The sequence below is a fragment of the Streptopelia decaocto genome (genome assembly GCF_964273445.1).
Source record: "Streptopelia decaocto genome assembly, chromosome: Z".
In the NCBI taxonomy this organism is placed as follows: domain Eukaryota; kingdom Metazoa; phylum Chordata; class Aves; order Columbiformes; family Columbidae; genus Streptopelia; species Streptopelia decaocto.
Window position 1 is genome coordinate 59036770 of NC_138657.1, and position 19927 is coordinate 59056696.

The 19927-nt window shown below is 40.0% G+C and overlaps 1 protein-coding gene across 6 annotated transcripts in view; it reads right to left on the reverse strand.

The window, feature by feature from the left end:
- Positions 1-12748: 12748 nt before the first annotated feature.
- Positions 12749-19927, reverse strand: part of GHR (growth hormone receptor) — a 124283-nt gene continuing 117104 nt past the window's right edge. For all 6 annotated transcript variants that reach the window (XM_082075832.1, XM_082075830.1, XM_082075828.1 and 3 more), the window contains 3 exons: positions 18576-18666; positions 15794-15863; positions 12749-15534 (listed from right to left, as the gene is read on the reverse strand). In XM_082075832.1, the coding sequence (XP_081931958.1) occupies positions 14578-15534; positions 15794-15863; positions 18576-18666 (1118 nt within the window). In that variant the 3' untranslated portion in view covers positions 12749-14577. The remainder of the gene's footprint in view (positions 15535-15793; positions 15864-18575; positions 18667-19927) is intronic.

Here is a 19927-nt window from a genome sequence, read left to right on the forward strand (position 1 = left end):
GTTGGGCGGTGTCGGTTGGGGCGGCCGTCTGGCCCTGGGGCTGGGCGGGGAGTGAGCAGCGCGGCCGGAGAGGGGCCTGCTGGGCTTGGGGCGTCTCACGAAGTCCCCACGGGATAACCGTCTCCTTGGGGACAAGGGGACAGGGGAGTTGGGGGCACTGCACCTCGATGCTGTCTTGTCATAACCTCAAGGGCAGTGCCACCACTTGCCACCTCACCAAAAAACTCATGCGCCTCAGCAGAGTGCCTGTTGTGTGGTATAATTATTTTACCAAATAGCTTCTTACGTGGACAATAACATCAGTTGAGAGGGGACTTCATGTGCGAATGAACGTTCCTTTGAACAGCAGCAAACAGACATTGGATGGGGGTACTTCTGTGAGTGACAGAGGTTGATCGATTCCCTTGGTCTCCGGTTTGTCAGCATTTATGTTGCACATGTAACTATGGCTACGGAGCACTGATACTCTGGCTTGTCACTCCTTGTTCTGAGGGAAATTACCACAAAGGGCATCTGAGGAAAGTTTCTGAGACACCCACGGTGGTGAGGGCACACAGGCTGAGGCCAAAGGTTGCAGAGCTGGAGGTTGGTACCACAAGCAGCATGGTGTCAGCGCTGCAGGCAGGCTGCTCCTTGCGGGGACTCCTGTGAAGATTACCCTGTCCCAACATATTTAGTATCCTTCCTGACTTTTTTTTTTTTTTTTTCTTTTTTAAAGCAGACATGTAGGACTGTTAGGGACCCTTTGGGTTGCTGAATAACATCCCTGTGAAATCAGAGGCAACCAAGACCTGGAGTCCCACAGGAAAACAAAACAACTCCTGCTCCTGCAGCTTCTTCCTGCCTTACTAGGTATAAATTGCTTCTTTTCTAGGATAAAGTTGAGTTAATGATCAAGACATACTAGCCTTTCTCTAATCCTGCTCAGAGTGTCTAATCTAAGGTTTAATACCCTACCTTGCCATGGAAACAAACTGCTGAGGCAGTGGGAACTCTTCAGCACTTGGGTTCATATCAGGAAACATAACTGTAGCAAAGGCTTCTTAGCTAGATACCCTTGCTGAAGACTTCACAGGAAAACATTAACCATGTTGTAATGTAAATGATCATAGCTAGACTTTGGGGTTGTAGTGCTGGGTGGGTGACTATTCGTATTACTTAAGTGAATTACTTAAGGGACTTCTGGAGCTTGCCTGCTTCAGACCCGTTGTTGAGTTTAGAATATCTTAAAGGAGAAGATTGTGTTATGTTGTAATCTTAATAGGAATTGTTTTTGAGGCTTGAACTTAGAAAAAACTGTTAATTTACTTTATGGACTTAGGTTATTCCAGAAACAGGCTGTAGACTTACATTCTAGAGCCATATCTGCATGCTAGAATAAATGGATTTGTTTGCAATAGAGAGGCAAGATGTCACATCTTGTATGTTTGTTGATGCTGTCATCAAGAGCAGAGCTGCCTGTGTGCAGATTAGAAGCTGTGGGAGCATGCAGGATCCTTCATGCCTGAGAGCATCCAGAGAAATAACAACCTACCAGTCGTGATCCCCAACGTGTTTTGGAGGCAACTGCTTTATCAGAATATCTGAGGGTTAGTGTCCACTGAGACATTGACATAGACAAAATGAAGAAAATAATTTTTGTGGATACAAGATATGCAGCTGAGATACAAGTGGGGAAAGGACACACTGCCAGTTGTGTCATGATGATGGATACTAGCAGGGAAAGGCATACTCCTGTCATCTCCCAGGGACCCAGTACATGCTGCTCGTATTCTCTAGCTCGCTTTCCCTGCTTCACTGACCAATTTTTACAAAATCCGTTACACGCTTTTGGTTGTCCTTTTAAACTGCAGTGCCCCCAAAAGCCTGTCCAAAAGGTTTGGTACTTAATGAAAAAAAATCCAAGTTTAATAAAGTTATTTTTTAAGAGAAAACTTAGACCAGTGTTTTAGTCGAAGTGAAATGTCACAACAATTAGTTCTTGTCTTAAAACCAGAAAAAGGTGCACACTCGTTCTTGATTGCTATAAAGTCCCCAACAAACTGAGTGGTGAGGATTTTAATGCACAGTGAGCCACGGTGTATTGCACAGACTGTATTTTGTGTTAGTTGTTTAGTGTTGGTTTTATTTTATAGATTACACTCACAGGAAGATAGGGAATGAAGACTGAGATCCAATTCTCATGATTAGGCAAAAATGTTACCCCTTGGCCATATGTTATATTTGCAATAATGCTATACTAAATGAGCCATATGTAAATATGTCATTTAACCACTGGGAAGGTGATTACTATGAGCAGACTGGGAAAAAATGCATAACAAAACTTTGGGGGAAAAATGTATGACAGATTTTGACATAGAAATACATGTTAAAAAACCTATAAGACAGGGTAGAACGTTTAACTGACAATAGGTTTAGCAGTCAGCAAATATTCTTTCATTTTATCTTTTAAAATATTGCTGCTAAACTAGTAAGCACTTCAGTACCGCAAACTTCCAAAATATGAGAGTCTTTCTATAGTTCATTTAGAGTTCATTCTTCTATTTTTCTGACTCCTTGTATGGTCGTGACTTCTCTGGCAAGACAGTTCAAGAGTCTGGTGGCCACTGAAAAAATGTCTGACATCCACTGTGTATTAAGCAAGTAGGGAGGTCTTTTCTGGCAGAAACCAGCAGGTAGCTGGGTGATGCTGTATTAATACACTGCAACCTACAGAGGGTTTCTTACACAACTGGAACACACAAATGTCTTTTATTGCCATTATGAGCATCCCTGTAAGGGAAACTTCTGTGCCAAGGACCTATGACATGGCAGTCCCAGCCATGTTTCTTATTCCACTTCTCACAAACAGCATCATCTTTGTATGTTTGAAGTCTTGGACATCAGCATAATGTTTGTTATTTTGTATTCCTTTTGGTAAAAGGATTCATTTTTCTGATTTAGGAGAGGAAAGCTTTCTGTCAGGGGGGATTTTTGGTATAGGAGCAGCCGTTTCTGTTGTTCTCCAAAATGTTCTATATTTTTCCAAAGGATGAAAACATACAAGATATGCAGCTATATAAAAAGACTTGTTTATTAAGTAGGTTAATATAATAGAACAAATTTAAATATATATATTTAAATATATACATAAATATATGTGTTTAGGCAAATATATCTGTTAAAATTATATCTGTAGCCATTAAAGTAACCTCAGTAAAAAGTTGATTGCATGTTACCATCACTCATGCATGTTTGTTACCTAAGTCTTGGGAGGGGAGGTTTTAGAAAAAAAAAAAAAAAAACTACATATGTCATCTTCATAATTGAAGCCATCAAACAACATAAAAGGCCACTTAGTTTCAGCATGTGCTTGAGCTGGTATTTTGTTCAGAAATAGAACAGAAATATTCTTCCACAAAGTAACCTTTTCCTTTGTACTTGTGTCTTTTTGCTTGGCAAATGATGACCAAATCTTTGCTATATAGCTTCAGTAGTTGAAGAAGTATTGGCTTAGCATTAGTGTTTATGGTATGTATCAGATAAAAGTTTAATTATTTGTACTAGAACATTGATAGGCAGTAAATTTCTGATGTTGGTTGTATGAAATCCATACTCATGTAATCTCAACAGGAGTGTGCTGTGAAGGAGGATGATCTGAAAAAAAAAAAAAAAAAGGTAAACACTAGGTAAATTGGAAATGAAATTTCCCAAAATGTGTATCATTCTGTGACTCTGTAAAAACCTCAATTTTGTAATATCCAGAAGGAATCATTAGGGTCAGATCTAAAAATCATACAGTCTTCTGTGTTAGCCGTACCACATGCTCCACTTAAAATGGCTTTGGTTTGCCTTCTGAAATAACTTTCTAAATTACTACAGATGGAAAAACAGCGCACTGTATCATGCTGTCTACAAGCTTTTGTCTGGAATAGCCTGTGTTCATCTGCAGCATAACTTCCAATAAAATATTTAGCCATATGGTATTGAAGGTAGACAGCATGTTCCAGCACTTTGTTGCATAGACAGACTCGTACGTGCTGTTTCCAAGAGAAAAAAAGCCCCTCATATGTCATTAGAACCTAAGAGACCTTTGCAGTCATTTAGCTTGTCAGAACAATATTTTTGTTTCAAAAGTCTCAACCACCGCCCAAGCAGGAGTTGAAAACATTAATTTGTAGCACAACTTGTTTGCTCTTCGTCTGTCACAGATGCTCATTTATTTTGACCTGGTTTAAATTTTCTCAAGCACATACAAACAAACTCATGTCTAAACAGAAATCACATACTTAGGCTAAATAGTTTAACTACTTTAATACAAAAGTTTATGCTACAGGGAAGAATTTGCCTGTCTGCACACAGGCAGATTCAGCTATTCTTCTGCCCTGAGTTTTTTGGTAGTCACATATTATTCATTAGAGTGTATCAATATTACCCACTTGGAGTCAGTTTCAGAGAGAAAAAAATTATGCAGAAATAGATTGGTGATTTTGCTGATTGGCTTCTGTAAATCTTGAAGTCACTAGAATAATTTTCTCTGCTGTGGATGGGTTTCTGTTAGATGGAGATTTGTTATTGAACTAGCCAGGCCCAAAGGAATTTCAAGGCCACCTCGGAATGCTGAAAACAGGACCTGCTGTGGGGATGAGGCAGTTCTACAATAACAGGGCCTCAACATGACGTAAATCCATGGACCTATTGGCAGTGAGACTCCAGCGCATAGACAGCTCGTGAACATAGATGACATCCAATTAGTGAATGCATGCTTGGAGCATGGAGGCGTGACCAGAGAATAGTTACTTATATAAGGAGGCTTGTTTCTGTAATAAATGGCTTTGCGTGATTCACATTGAATCGAATGCCAAGTCCTTTATTCGCTCCAACACTCTGCAAAAGATTTTCACTTTACAAATTACTGTTTACTATTTATATAGCAGCTCTGTCAGCATTCCAGCCATGCCAAAGCTCTGTCTTGCAAGCCACGGTGTGAGCCTACAAAAAGTATTATTTGCTTGAAAGCGGATAGATATTCAGTTTAAATAGAATATGACAAAGAAGGCTGATGAACCTTAGGGATGAAGAGCAATAAAGAAGGACAAAGTCAAGAGAAGTAGTTGTGTTGCTTCCACTGGCTTCCTAAGTAACCTAGCCTGCATTCCTTTGCTTTCTCATGTATATCACGTTTATTTTTCTGTTGACATACTAATGGGTCAAACTGTTACAATTTCAATTTTAAGCACAATTATAGAAATTATATTATTATAATTTATTTGTAATTCTGATTTTCTTGTACTTTCAAAATACAAGTGCTGAACTTCTAGTTTGCTTGTACTCCTAAAAAAATCAGGGTGGTAGAATCATAGAATGATAGAATCATTTTGGTTGGAAGAGACCCTCAGGATCACTGAGTCCAACCATAACCTAACTCTAGCACTAAACCATGTGCCTAAGAACCTCATCTAAACACCTTCTAAACACCTCCAGGGATGGTGATTCCACCACTTCCCTGGGCAGCCTGTTCCAGTGCCTGACAAGCCTTTCCATTAAGATTTTTTCTCCTGAAATCCCATCTAAACCTCCCCTGGCACAATTTGAGGCCATTTCCTCTTGTCCTGTCACTTGCTACTCGGGAGAAGAGACCAACACCCTCCATGCTACAACCTCCTTTCAGGTAGCTGTAGACAGCGGTAAGGTCTCCCCTCAGCCTCCTTTTCTCCAGGTTAAACAGCCCCACTTCCCTCAGCTGCTCCTCATCAGACTGGTGCTCCAGACCCCTCACCAGCTTCCTTGCCCTTCTTTGAACTCTCTCCCAGCACCTCAATGTCTTTCCTGTAGTGAGAGTCCCAAAACTAAACACAGGATTTGAGGTGCAGCCTCACCAGTGCAGGGTACAGTGGCACCATCACTTCTCTAGTCCTGCTGGCCACACTATTCCTGATACGAGCCAGGATGCTGTTGGCCTTTTTGGCCACCTGGGCACACTGCTGGCTCATGTTCAGCCGCTGTCAGTCAACACCCCCAGATCCCTCTCTGCTAGGCAGCTTTCCAGCCACTCTTCTCTTAGCCTGTAGCCCTGCCTGGGGTTGTTGTGATCCAAGTGTAGAACCCATCACTTGGCCATGTTGAACCTCATACAGCTGGCTTCAGCCCAATGATCTAGTTGGTCCAGATTCTTCTGTATGGCCTTCCTGCCCTCCAGGAGATCAACACTCCCACCCAATGTGTGCTTATGTGTCAGACTGACAAGGAGTATGTTTTCTTAAATACACATGGTACACCGTAAAACCAAACTGCTTTGTTAGAGACTACATTTTCCAGAGATTATCAAATCTTGTCCTATCTGAAAGAGTCCATTTGGACAGTATTTTGTTTCTTACTTTTCCCTCCATTGACTATTAGTCCTTCTTCTATGGAAGTTAAACAGTTGGGGCTAGTCTTGTGAGAAAGGAATGTTTGTGTCTAAAGCATCATCTACTACACTATGGAAGCAGGAGGACAACTTGTGAAGACGCATATGCTTCTATTTTCTTGTGTATCTGTTTGTGACAGTGCTCAACTATCAGTGCCAGGCTAAAAGCATGTGTTTTCTTCTAAATAGTCACTTAATACATTCCTCAATGAGTTAAATTCAGAAGGTTGTTAGAAATGATTGATTGGTGATTGGTAGAAATTAGCTAATCCATACTAATCATGTTCTGGAGAAAGTGACACATCTTTGCCATTATTTACATAATAAAAGCAAGAGACTTTGTGTCCCTAGACCTTTTAAGAAAATAGGTCATTCCTTGGGTAGTCTCTGTTTGTAGTGTGACTGCCAGTACAAATTTTATTAACTACAGTTGAGTAAATTTTTGCATTTTTAAATACTGTAGGTTTACAAATCTAATTGCAGTTAACTCTGGTCCTTTCCCAGAGCTGTGCTTTCTTCCATCAGCAGTTTGGCTTAGGAAATTTCACTTAAAAGGTTGCCTGGCATTTCAAGGCACTAGCAAATCTTTCTGATTCCATCAAAAACCATGCCACAACAAAGGAAGAGTTCTTACACATAGGTAAAAACTTAGCTTGAAGAATCCCCCACAGCTAGGCAACAGATGGAGGACAGGGTGCTCATAATAACCGTAACGTCTTTGGGTAACAAGCATATGGCGCTCCAACGGCTGTTGAAGAAGGGTTGGACACACTCATTTGGTAGCACAGTTTCGCTGGGAATAGTGTTGTCTTTGGTAACTTTCCAAGCTTGTGCCTTACTCTTCCAGGGAAAGAACATTTAGTTGGCTCACAGAGTTAGTGTTCCTGAAGAAGTTTTCCATTCAGAAGGGCAACGTTGGTATTTCCTTTGTTTGTAACATGAGATTGTAGCACTGTATGTGCTACACAGATAGTGGCTGTGAAATAGATCAGAAAATTTAACTTATTTTTTAGTAAGAGAAAGTTACTCGACACTGCATGCTTCTGTAATTTATGTTTTCTGGTATAATATCATAAAGTTTCATATGCAAGCGAAAAAAATATGTTAAATATATGTTCTGCTAATTTTACTACTGAAGAAAAAAAAGTGAGGAGTCAGTTTCCTGGCATACCGAGGCCTCAGATGTCTCTTCTGGAACAGCATGAGCTCAAAAGCATACCAAAGACAGCAGTGGAAGCATCGTTCACAGCACCTGTGATGAGAAGCTACAGAAAGTTGTCAGCTCTTCAACTTTGGTTTTACTCCTGGTAAACTTTCTGCAGATTTGTGTTCCTTCCAGTCTGGAGGAAGGGAGTTCAGGTGTGCTCTCTCACAATTTGCAACATGATGTGGAAAGATTCTCCGCTTTCTCAGACTAATTTTGGGAAGCCAATGTATCATTAGCCAGCTCATTTTCATATATTAGGATAAATAAGTTCATATTATGCAAAAGAAATACCAAAGCCTGTAGTGATAAAAAATAAGCCTGTCAAACATTGGTGTAAATTTAGTAGATGCTTTATTTCAATAGCGGCATCTGCTTTTCATTACAACTAATGACTACAGTTGTCATCCACACCACTCCTACAACTCCACCTACAGCTGATTACCCTGAGACTTGCTGACTACTGGGAGCTGCTTCACTGTCCCTAGGTCTCTAACGCCACTGTTAGTGTTTTCTTCCATCTGTTGCTGAATTTTGCCTACTGTCTCTAATAGCCCTGATTAGAGGTGGTGAGGAAATGCTTGCTCAATACAGTTATGCCAGAGCGTGCAAGTAATATGCAAATTATGGATATGCATTTGGTCTACATCTTGCTTCTGTGTGGCCTGAGGGCGTGGTTTCCATGGTGGTTAAAACACTGACTGTGTGTGCAATTAATAATGACTAGTCAGAAAGCAGAATTTGTACTATAAAATGACATTTTAACAGAGGGAGTTCCAAGAGAGAAATACCTCCACTAGTGTCTCCTCAAAGTCAATTTGCTATAAAAGCTGGTTAAATTCTTACCAATTCAACCGTCTTGATGAACAAGAATATTCTGAATTAGAACGGAAAAATATGTAAGGAAAAAGTAATATTCTGTAGTGTTTACCTCGTTGCCGGCCTCCCAACTTTGCTTTGCTTCTTTAATAAAAATAACAATATGCTCTGAAATTTTTCTCCCTTTTCTTCTCAAATAGGGCGATCTGAGTGAGGCACTCCTTTCTGTACAGTGTCTGATAATGAGCCCCTGTGATAGCACGTTTCAGTGCTGGGAAAAAAGATTGCCTGTGCTACAAGTCATAAGGTTTTAAGTTTCTCTTTGAACCAGAGCATTATTTCCCATTCTTAAAACGGTGCTGGTGCATATGTACTTGTATTTACTAAGCTGTGAATGACAGTATTCCCAACATAGATTGCCATGATTAACTTGAAGCATTTCTAAAAACACAGCAACTCTGTAGAACACTCTTCTTTAATACTACTCCTATTTTGAAATACAAAACATACCTTTGATAATATTAATTTTCACTTGGAAATAGTGAGCAGCTGTCATACTCTGCTGATCTGACCTCTTGTATCGTATGTCAGGAAAAATATTTCAACTCAAGTAGTAAAGAACAGAAGTGTAATTCACTGTGTTTGACAAAATTGTTTATCTTAATGGAAACTGGTACAGATGGTGATGTTTCAGTCTCTCATAACAGTAACTTGAAGCCTTGGAAATGCATGTTGTCTTTGATGGAGAAAAAAGGCTCAAAATCAAACTCTTCCATGCCAAGATGTGCTTCTTGATTACACCAAAAAGGAGCCAGCAGAGCAACTTGTGTCCTTCTTGCTTTTGAGAACCAACATGGTTTCTGAATACAGATACTCATATAGACTAGCCTCTGCCAGGCAAGATACGAGTAAAATGTCTTTCCAAGAATCTGAACAAATGCAGCCAATTTACATACCAGAGGCTATGCAGTGAAAGTTACTGGTTTTACCACCAAAATACTCCTTGCTTACAGTATCTGTCTGTGGTGTCTGTTCCTTTTCACCTTGTACCTTTTAGCCATTGATTAAACTTGGTAGTACAATTCTAGCAGGCATTTCTAAAAAAATTCTGTCACTTTTACATTGACTCATATATCTGACATTAGGACAATATGTAGCATTATTTCTCAATGTGAATAAGAGAAAAGATAAAAAATTACTGGTTCACAGGCTTTTTCTGTAGAGCAGAGATTTATTTTTCCCCACTTAAAATAAGACGTGAAAGTAAACAGGTTGCTTTGCAACTGTATACTATAAGCTTCTCTGTATGTGGCAAGTGCATTGTATCTGAAATAACAGGTTGCTATGTTCTGTAGGAAAACAGTGGATTGCCAGTATAAAGCGTGAAGTTCAGAGACAACCGCAAGTCTGACACTTGGATTTCTCTTCTGAACACCCACATGTGAACTGTACAAACAGACTGCAGTCATTAGGCACGTGATTACTTGAGATGTGCTGCTGCTGTAGGTGGGAAGGATCTCAAGCCGGCTTTTCACAGTGCCTTTAGCTGGCCTTGGTGATAGTTAACCCAAGAGGTCATTACACTATGTCCCTATGAACATACACCTACCCTGAGCTGTGTATTCCTCCTGTTTCCTGTCTGCGCGAGGGAGCTGTTTTTGCCAAGAAGATATTTCTGGGAAGATCATTGTTACTCCTCCCTCCTTTGATCTTGGTGGTGTGGTCCTGCCTTCCCTGGTGCTCATCTGGGACTGCTCAATCAGTTTAACTAGTTAATCAACAGAAGGTAACTTCTGATACTTGCTTTTGTGATAATCTCAGGTTTTAGAATGTTGGATCAGCTCATGGAAGGGCACTGCCAGACAGCACTGAAACTGGCACAGGTCGGAGTAGTAAGAGTGGAGTTTCCCACGTGGCAGTGGTGGACCGTTGTCTTCACTGCTGTTTCTTAAAGTCCAGCTGTGAATTCTCCAACTCCCACTGAAGCTCAGTTATTTTTAGAGCCTTATAAAAGGCTTAGGCCTTCTGAAGCTTAGTCCTTCAAAGAGGAGGTATATGCAAACATATTTACTCATTGTTGTATTTAATTTGTATTGACGAAGTTGTTTCTACAGGCAGTATAAACCGTAAGAGAAAACCCTTCTCTGGCCTGCCTTGTTCAGCTCACGTGAAATACATGTCAAGACACCTTAATTAACAAATATACTTGGTGTTTGAATGTGAGGAAGATGTCCATGCTCCCATTCTAGTCTGAAGCCTTAATCAGCTTACCTAAAGGAGAAACCCGTATCTGGTCAGTGAAGAAGATCTTCAGGCTATTAAGTGTAATGGTAACTTAGACCTTCCTGACACAAAGATGTTTACATTCCTGGAACTATTTTCTTGCATGGGGGATCAATTCAGCTGCCAAATGTGGGTATCTACCATCACTCAGGCTTTTAAGGAAGACAATCTACCCAAGACCTGTGCCGTTCTGGACCCACACCTGGTAGCCTAATTACATACCTTAAATGGCACTGTAGGTCTGTGTAGGGGAACAAGGTGTAACAAAGTGGATGGATGATGGCAGAGCGGTGGATGTGGTCTACCTTGACTTCAGTAAAGCCTTTGACACAGTCTCCCACAGCATCCTCACAGCTAAGTTGAGGAGGTGTGGTCTAGACAATAGAGTAGTGAGGTGGGTTGCAAACTGGCTTAGGGAGAGAAGCCAGAGAGTGGTAGTCAATGGTGCGGAGTCTAGCTGGAGGCCTGTATCTAGTGGAGTGCCTCAGGGGTCAGTACTGGGGCCAATATTATTCAATATATTCATTAACGATTTGGACAAGGGAACAGAGTGTACTATCAGCAAGTTTGCTGATGACACTAAGCTGGGAGGAGTGGCTGACATGCCAGAAGGCTGTGCTGCCATCCAGCGAGACCTGGACAGGCTGGAGAGTTGGGCGGGGAATAACCTAATGAAATTTAACAAGGGAAAGTGTAGAGTCCTGCATCTGGGCAGGAACAACCCCAGGTTCCAGTATAGGTTGGGAGATTACATATTAGAGAGCAGTGTAGGGGAAAGGAACCTGGGGGTCCTGGTGGACAACAGGATGACCATGAGCCAGCACTGTGCCCTTGTGGCCAGGAAGGCCAATGCCATCCTGGGGTGTATTAGAAGGGGGGTGGTTAGTAGATCAAGAGAGGTTCTCCTTCCCCTCTACTCCGCCCTGATGAGACCCCACCTGGAATATTGTGTCCAGTTCTGGGCCCCTCAGTTCAAGAAGGACAGGGAGCTGCTGGAGAGGGTCCAGCGTAGGACAACGAATATGATTAAGGGAGTGGAGCACCTCCCTTATGAAGAAAGGCTGAGGGAGCTGGGTCTCTTTAGTTTGGAGAAGAGGAGACTAAGGGGGGACCTTATTAATGTTTATAAATATATAAAGGGTGAGTGCCACGAGGATGGAGCCAGGCTCTTCTCGGTGGCAAACAATGATAGGACAAGGGGTAATGGGATCAAGCTGGAACACAAGAGGTTCCACTTAAATTTGAGAAGAAACTTCTTCTCAGTAAGGGTGACAGAGCACTGGAACAGGCTGCCCAGGGAGGTTGTGGAGTCTCCTTCTCTGGAGACATTCAAAACCCGCCTGGACATGTTCCTGTGCGACCTCACCTAGGCGTTCCTGCTCCAGCAGGGGGATTGGACTAGATGATCTTTTGAGGTCCCTTCCAATCCCAAACATACTGTGATACTGTGATACTGTGAACTGAATCACACTCTGATTCCCTTGGGAGGAAAACGTGTACCCTTGTCTAGTTGGATTCCCCCAACAGCTCTCTCCCTACTTCTAGAGAGAGAAGAGAGGCAGTAGTACATTACTAAGTTACACGCTGGGAGACGTTCAAGTTACAGCATTTTCCACAGAGGCAGACTATCTGACATTTCTGTTTTCATGTACTGCTAGGTTTTAACTATCACTACAAGTAACTATTGAGCTTTTTTAAAATATCTGGTTTGTGGATTCAAGTGTAGGTGTAAATCCTGGACTAGTGCAGCTTATTTACTTGAAAACACAGGCTGTTCAAGCCAAAGGTAAACTGAGCTGCTAAATTAGTGACACATCTTGGCCACTTCTGAGTACACCATGTCCTATCTCCATCTATAAATTTAGGTCTGCGCTTCTATTTTTTGACTGTATACATATCAATCAGTGAAAACACTGATCTCATTAGGCATTGCTTCTATTCTAAGGAAAGCTGCATTCTGCATTATTCAATGAGAAATACTTTATTTTTCCTAATAAAATCTATATTTTCCATTAAAAATGAATCTGCAATAAAACACATTGTGTCAGGACAGATCAAAGACAATACATTTATTAAACTTCAAGAAAAACAAACAAAACACTGACATGAAGTTAAATAGAAACTGAAAGACACATCTTCTGACCAGCGTATAATGGCTTGTGTGACCAGTAAAGTACCAAAATGACATTCTGAGTTTGATTGAGGTATTTAACTATTTTTGGCAATAGAAACAGAGTAAGAAACTTGTTCCAAACACACACATAGGCGTTACTTGCATTAGTGTCTATCATCTATGAAATTTTATATGAAACTAAATCATGTAGCTGTTAGAAAAATATAGCAGCAAATTAGCAGAATATCTAATGCACATTTACCATAAAGTACATCCTAAACTTAAAAATCCCACCCAATAGCTGGGCCCAGTCCTGTACCCCTTGGTCACAAAGAGAGCATCAGTGAGTTCAGTGGGAGACACCATGAGCAAGACCTGCATTCACCGTGCTTCACAAACCTCTGTTCAGGTTACAGAAATGAAATGAGTGTCTCTATTTGCTTTCAAAGAAGAAACCTGCTATGGTGAAACCATGGCCTAGGAAGGTAACTTCTGAAGCAAAGCTCACTGCAAAGCTCCGTCAAGTTCTTAACATACGTAACAACAAAGAGAGCTTCCCCACTGAGTTTCAGTTTCTCTCCTTTCCTTCTGAAAGTCTGCCTAATGTGGTCAGAAGAGATGCTGTTAGGCTGCAAAAGCGAAAACCACTTTTGAACAATACTGTATTCAATTCCCCTGTTCCACTTAAGTATTTTAATCCTGTTGTATCTTTAAAAATGAACTGCTGGCTAACTCCTGAAGTCCTTATTTTTTTAATCAAGACTTTATGTGATGTGAACTAATAAATGTAATGATACCTTTGGCCGTAGGAGGGCTTCAGAAGTTGGTCAAATGTGAAGAGATTATGCTGCTAAGTCACCAGAGCTTAAGTCACGTCTTCTCAAAAATTTTCTGTGAAAGTATAGTTGCACACAGTGTAACACTGTGGTCAACAAAATTTTGCTTATAAAAAACTATATTATTAGAATTAACCAGAATCTGATGAAGAACAGAATAATTTGCCAAAATATTTTGTATATTTTAAAGTTTTCTACAAAACTTTAAATTGAATGTATATTTCTATATCAATTACCATAAGAAAGTATAGAATCAGTTACTTTAAGTTTCTATAATATTTCAAAATTTCTCTACAGGTTTATTTGGAGGTATAAAATGGCTCTGTAAAAATCTATTTTCTCGTTTTGCTGCAAACAAAACTTTTAAAAACCAGAAAACTTCTTTTTTAGATTGCAGCAATTATGTTCCTTAGATGGGTCATCATAATTTACTACAGTGTGTAGTGTAATAGAAAATCTTTATGTTTTTATGACTAAAATATTAAAATATATTCTATTAATTTATAAAAATCAAAATAGATGTGTTATTTATTCAAGTTACCTTTTTTCACCTATACGTTCAGTTCCCAATTACTGATATAAAGATGTCTGCCAACAGCACAGTTTTTACTAAATTCTTAGACTTTAAACCACCTGATTTTTAGCTTTATCAAAATGCATGATTTACTGTACATTAAACATAGTCATTTCAATCTTTAGTATCACAAAAATCAACACCCACAAGACAGTCACTGCTAGTAAAACATTCTCAAGACAAATTCATAGATAATATTTACAGAACACAATAGGAATATTTTGATGAATATTTCATGTTGCAACATTTCAGATAAAATTATAAGAACCACGAGAAACTTTTAGACTTCATTTTGGTTTCAGCATACAAGCCCGAGCTGACTCTGCTGTGAAATACTACACACACCTAGTCAAAGAAGAGCTATGGCATGATTTTGTTCAGCTGGTCTGTGCTCACATAGCCACAAGACATGTTGAATTCCTTGTCAGGCACAGGCAGTGCGGTTGCGTTGAGCACAAGGCCTTGTGGAGAGTGGACGATATGAATAGATGTGTAGTCTGGGACAGGCACCTCTGGACTTGGGGTTTCTGCTGTTGAAGCTCCAAGACTGATGCCAGTAGTGGTAAGGCTTTCTGTGGTGAAGTAAGTGTCCTCATTACAGATTTGCTCCTGAACACGTGGCTCATCCTCTTCGTGGGAAATCACAGCAATACATTTTTTCACATCTGCCTCACAGAAGTAGGCATTGTCCAAGTTTTGTTCTGTGCAGCCTTCACACCGTGCTCTTGCCACCTTGGATTTCTGCCCTGGTGAAAGCACAACACTGCCTGCTGGGGTAATATCACTCACTTGCGCGTAAAAGTCAGTATTTGTCAATGAATTCTGGTTACTCAGCTGGGTATGGGCCGATGGACTAGCTGTGTCAATGCTGTCTGCAAAAGGTGGCCACGGCTGGCTATTTTCGGGTCGAGTACTCGTACGCGGCTGTTGGGTGTCTGTGTTGGCAAGGCTTGGAAGTGACTCATCATTATCTTTTCTACCAAGGCACAAGAGATCCTCTTCTTTCTCAGTTACCTTTTTGAACTGATCAATATCAGAGATGGCATCGCATGTGTCGCTTGCACTGAAGTCTGTCTCTGGAATATCTGGTTCACAGCAACTGGCACGTCCAGAATCATCGTCCTTCGCTCCCAAGCAACTGTGTGATTTCAGATGGTCTTCACTCAGGAGCCTGTCAGTATCTGAGACTCTGTTCTTTTCATCGGGGTCTTCTATGTCCAATTCAATAAACTCAACCCATAAGTCGTCATTGTACAGCTGTGTCTTGTAGTTGTCATGACTGGCTAAGATGGAGTTAACTTCATCTAGCTTTCCTTTCTATAAAGCAAGAAAAAATGAATGTTATAAAGGAAATAATAAAAATGCTTGTGCTTTTTATGATGCTAACTTAGGGAAAGGTAAGCATAGCTGAGGCAATAATTGCAAGGTTTTTAAAACTTATTTTATGAAAACTAATTCTGCAGCAAGTCCCTGCATGTCATAATTTTTTCCTACAAAATTTTTCTGTCTGGGACAACAATTATCACCTGCTACTACTACAGTGATTTCCACTGTAGATTTTAGAGCACAATATTACCTTCAAGAGATCTGGGTCAATCCCCTTAATCTTTGGAACTGGCACAGGAGGAAAAATCAGCATTTTTAACCTGGAAAAGAAAAGATGACTTTTAACTGACTGTGGTCCTTTTTGGGAAAGTTAGAAAGAAGAGAGCATTAGATTGCATTTATACTTAATTACTTTAAAGATTAAATGCTTGAAGATTCAATTTCAAATAATCCTAAGGAAAGGAATGATTCTCCCATCGCAAATAAAAACCCAAGTTCTCTGCAGACTTCCTTGTTGCAATCACATACATTTATGTGGGAATCCATTTTGGAATCTGATAATTTAATGCTGTATAGAGAGAGAGTAAATTCCTAGAGCTCTGTCATTACTTTCCCTATTTTTGTAACTTTCAAAGGAACCTGACACCAGCCTCAGTTTGCAGAGTAACTTTCCCCAATTTTTTTTTTTGGGGGGGAGACAGAGTAGTCTTGCATAAGCTCAATAAATTTAAATATGGGAATAGAATATGGGAATAGAAGAAAGGAGCTTGTGTAAAGAGTGAATTACTATAGAACTAATAAATAAAACAGAAACACAACTCCAAAAATTTAGGCTAGTGTTTTGTCATCTCTATGACACTTCTGTTTTCTGTATGATTAACATAACGAGTAATACAAAATAATGACAGGGTTTTACCCTTGTGGAGAAAGGCATAGTAACTTGCTTATGTGTGTATATAATGTAGAAATACATATTATTCTGATCCTTCATAAAGTGAATTTCTAATTCTTTGGGGGGGACAAAAAAAAGAAAACCCAAATAGAAGGATGATTTTCCATTAACAATAATCCAACAATAGCAGGTCATGCCTATCTCCTCCATTTTACATCCCTGCTTCTTTTGCAAACAGATAAACTGTAGTTCCCAAAAGGAAAAGTCAACATTCCCTTTTTACTGGGTTACTTGCCTATTTTAGAAAGCAGGTTGTGGGAATGGTAGATTGAAATCCAAATATTAGTTTTGCTGCATTGTTAGTGACCTTGGTGAAGTCCAGGAAGGATCAGAGGAGCCTTAAGGAGTGCTAGAGAAAAATTTAGGCACCTTCTGAACTATGGCAGGCCCAAATTCCCCAGCTGTTTTTGTTTTTGGCAGCCCCTCAAAGTTCTGCCAAGCAAGCCTCAATGAGAGCCATAAATCCGGTACTTTTCCACCTAATCCCTGGAGGGGCTGTATTAGCTGTGCACTGGCTTGGGTTCTCAGGGTACCAGTTTAAGACTTGCACTTACAGTTGAATCCACAAATCAGTTGTTCTGACAGGATTGGGCACTTCTTCTAACAACACAGACAAAGGGTTTTACTGCTTGCTGCCTGGAGAAATCATTCAGGAGGGAGATATACACTCTGCTCCTTTGTTAGCCTTGCATAATGCAAGCCTGCATCTCCCAGTTGTAAAAGAGCACGCCCTGACCCTGCGGCATCTGTCCTAGAAAGCCTGGTTCAGATCTTGTGAGATCAGAATTCAGAAAATATGAATTGGTATCTTTTCAGAGAAGGAAACTGAGCCTGTATGTTTTGCATGATGGGAAATCTGTGCAGCCTGCTCCTCTGCAGAACACAGTGCCACTCCTACCGCCATGTCCACCAGTTTGAAGGAAAGGGTGCAGGCCCACAGGTCCAGAAGAACTTTCCAGATGAAGGGTCCTCAGTGGAGAAAAGCCTCCTCCAGCAGTCATGAAAGATATTAATAAGCTCTAATCAGAGACACGCTCCAGCCCTCAGGATCTTTGGTGACCAAGGCACTGCTTGCTCAGTGTGCTGGCCTTAGTGAGCTCCTGGTCCCATGTGTGAGCTGTTCTGGCCCCCCTTCCTGACTCCTCAGGCTTTTGTCATACGTTGTATCAGGAGTCTTGCTTTTAACTCTGGGACTGGGATGCTACTGCAGGGAACGGCTGCCTGAAATTAAGCTCTGCCAAAGCATAGTGCTGCTTGCCTGTATTTTTTTTTTAGAGCTGCTCCAGCTGCACCATACTGTTTTCTTTTCAATTATTTGTCTTTATGCTGGTATGTGCAAAACACCTCAGTGTTAATTTTCAAAGTGTACATACAAGACTACTGACAATGTGCATGCATGTGTGCACTGAGACTTGACCATGGTGGACAGTACTGGTATGACATACAAGCTGAATTATTCTGCCAAAACCTATTCCTGAACACACGTACTAGGGGATGAATTTACTTTGAGACCATTTTGTCGTTTTTATATATGTGTCATTGTTTCATTTTTATAAATGACACAGTTTTGTAATTTTTTGTAAATGATGCAATCCTGTGCTTTGTTTTATTTTATTCCTGTTATTTATAAGCGCTTCAGCCTATCCACAGAGATCAAATCTTCCCCTATGACTCAAGATCTTTCCCTTGGCTCGATGAAGAAACAGTCAGAGATTTGTGGAATAGTCCAAGAAAAAAAAAATTATATACAGATATATGTTTGTACGAAACTTTTAAACAGTATGTGGGTAAAAATAGTATTTACAAAATTTGAATGGACTAAAAAAAATCCCCTTCAAAGCCTAAGTACATCAACCATGTAAATACTGTAGAATAAAATGTTCTGCAGTCCAAAAGGAAGAGGAGCTGTCAACATAATCAGATTCCCACTGCTGAAGACACAGTGTGTACCTATGCCAGCATCCATGTAGCTTATGAGAATGGACAACGGTCCTCAAAATAGTTTCTAGTCCCCCAGATTTGAAACACCCTATTTTTTAAGCTACAAGTACATAAAATCTGACAAATAAAAACTCTCTACCTTGATTGTTTAGACAGCAGGATTAAGATCACTGTTACGGCCAGACCACATGCTCCGAAGATAACAACTAAGAACCATGGAAACTCAATTTCTGGAACAACAGAAAAAAAAACAACAACATGTTAGCAGGAGTCTGCACTGCTGTTGCATCCTTAATTTAAACCTTCTCTTCCACTAACTGAGGGTTCCAAAGTGGCAGAAACTGACAGGCGAATTTTTGGTTACTTAAAAGTGAAAGTTCTGTTTTAAGCCGAAATAAAAATTCCCTTTTGGTCTCAACAGTTTCCATACTGCATTTCTAAGTCCACTGTGATTTCTTGAAAAAAAAGACTGAGTTTTAAAATATGATCAAGATCTCAGTACAACAATATATGTAGCAAAAGCAGCCATGAGGAACATTCTCCCTGCTTCGAACATGCTATCAGTAGTCCTGACGGCATGTGATGCCACAGATCGTGTTACTGCTTTTTCGCCAAAGCTGAGAGAACATTATTAATAGCATACTAAATCATAGGCAAACCATTATTCTCTCACAGAAACTAAAATATACTGGTGTCAAAATCATACTACTTCTCTTTCTAAAGGCCAAACATTAATTATGTTGTGAACTGTCAACTGGAAAAAAAAATTGTCCCTTTTATTTACCTTACAGGTGACTACAAAGAATTTAGGTCACTGAGAAATGCAGTTTGGTAGGAATGAAGAACAATGCTTATAAATGAAATGTTTTATCTTTTAAATGCTGGTAATTCCATTATACTTAAGCTGCCAATGTGGAATACAAAGTATGGAGAAATTTATTCTGGATGTAGTCTTAGATTCTTCGCTTTTCTTCCCACTTCTAAGCTTTCCATCATTCACTCATATTTTGGACCAAGGAATACTGGACAGAAAGCTTTAGAACTGTATACATCAACATAAATATCCATCCTTTTAAGGACAAAAGAGAAACAAACCAACAAACAAAACCATAAAGTTCAGGTACCAGTTTTAACCCTGTGCTCTCAGCTTAGATTTTGACTGGACATGTTTTCAGGCATGAGTAAGGTTCTATCTGGATACGTATGTGTTAGACAGGTCCCTAGTTCAATGGAGAACCAGTAAGTCCTTGTCATGTCAGTGAGACCTGTTACTGTCCAGCTGCTTCAAAAATTTAGAATATTGCATTTCAATTTAACTACTTCGCATTTTTAATACGTGGAAAATTTAAATTTTAATTCTGTGTTCCTAAAGGTGATATACAAAACAAGCAAGAATAAATTCTGAAATCAAATCAGATCACTGGTGCTGTGTGAGATTTATGGATATGGAGCAACTGGCAGAATCTGGGTTGTAGTGACTGAAGAAAACTG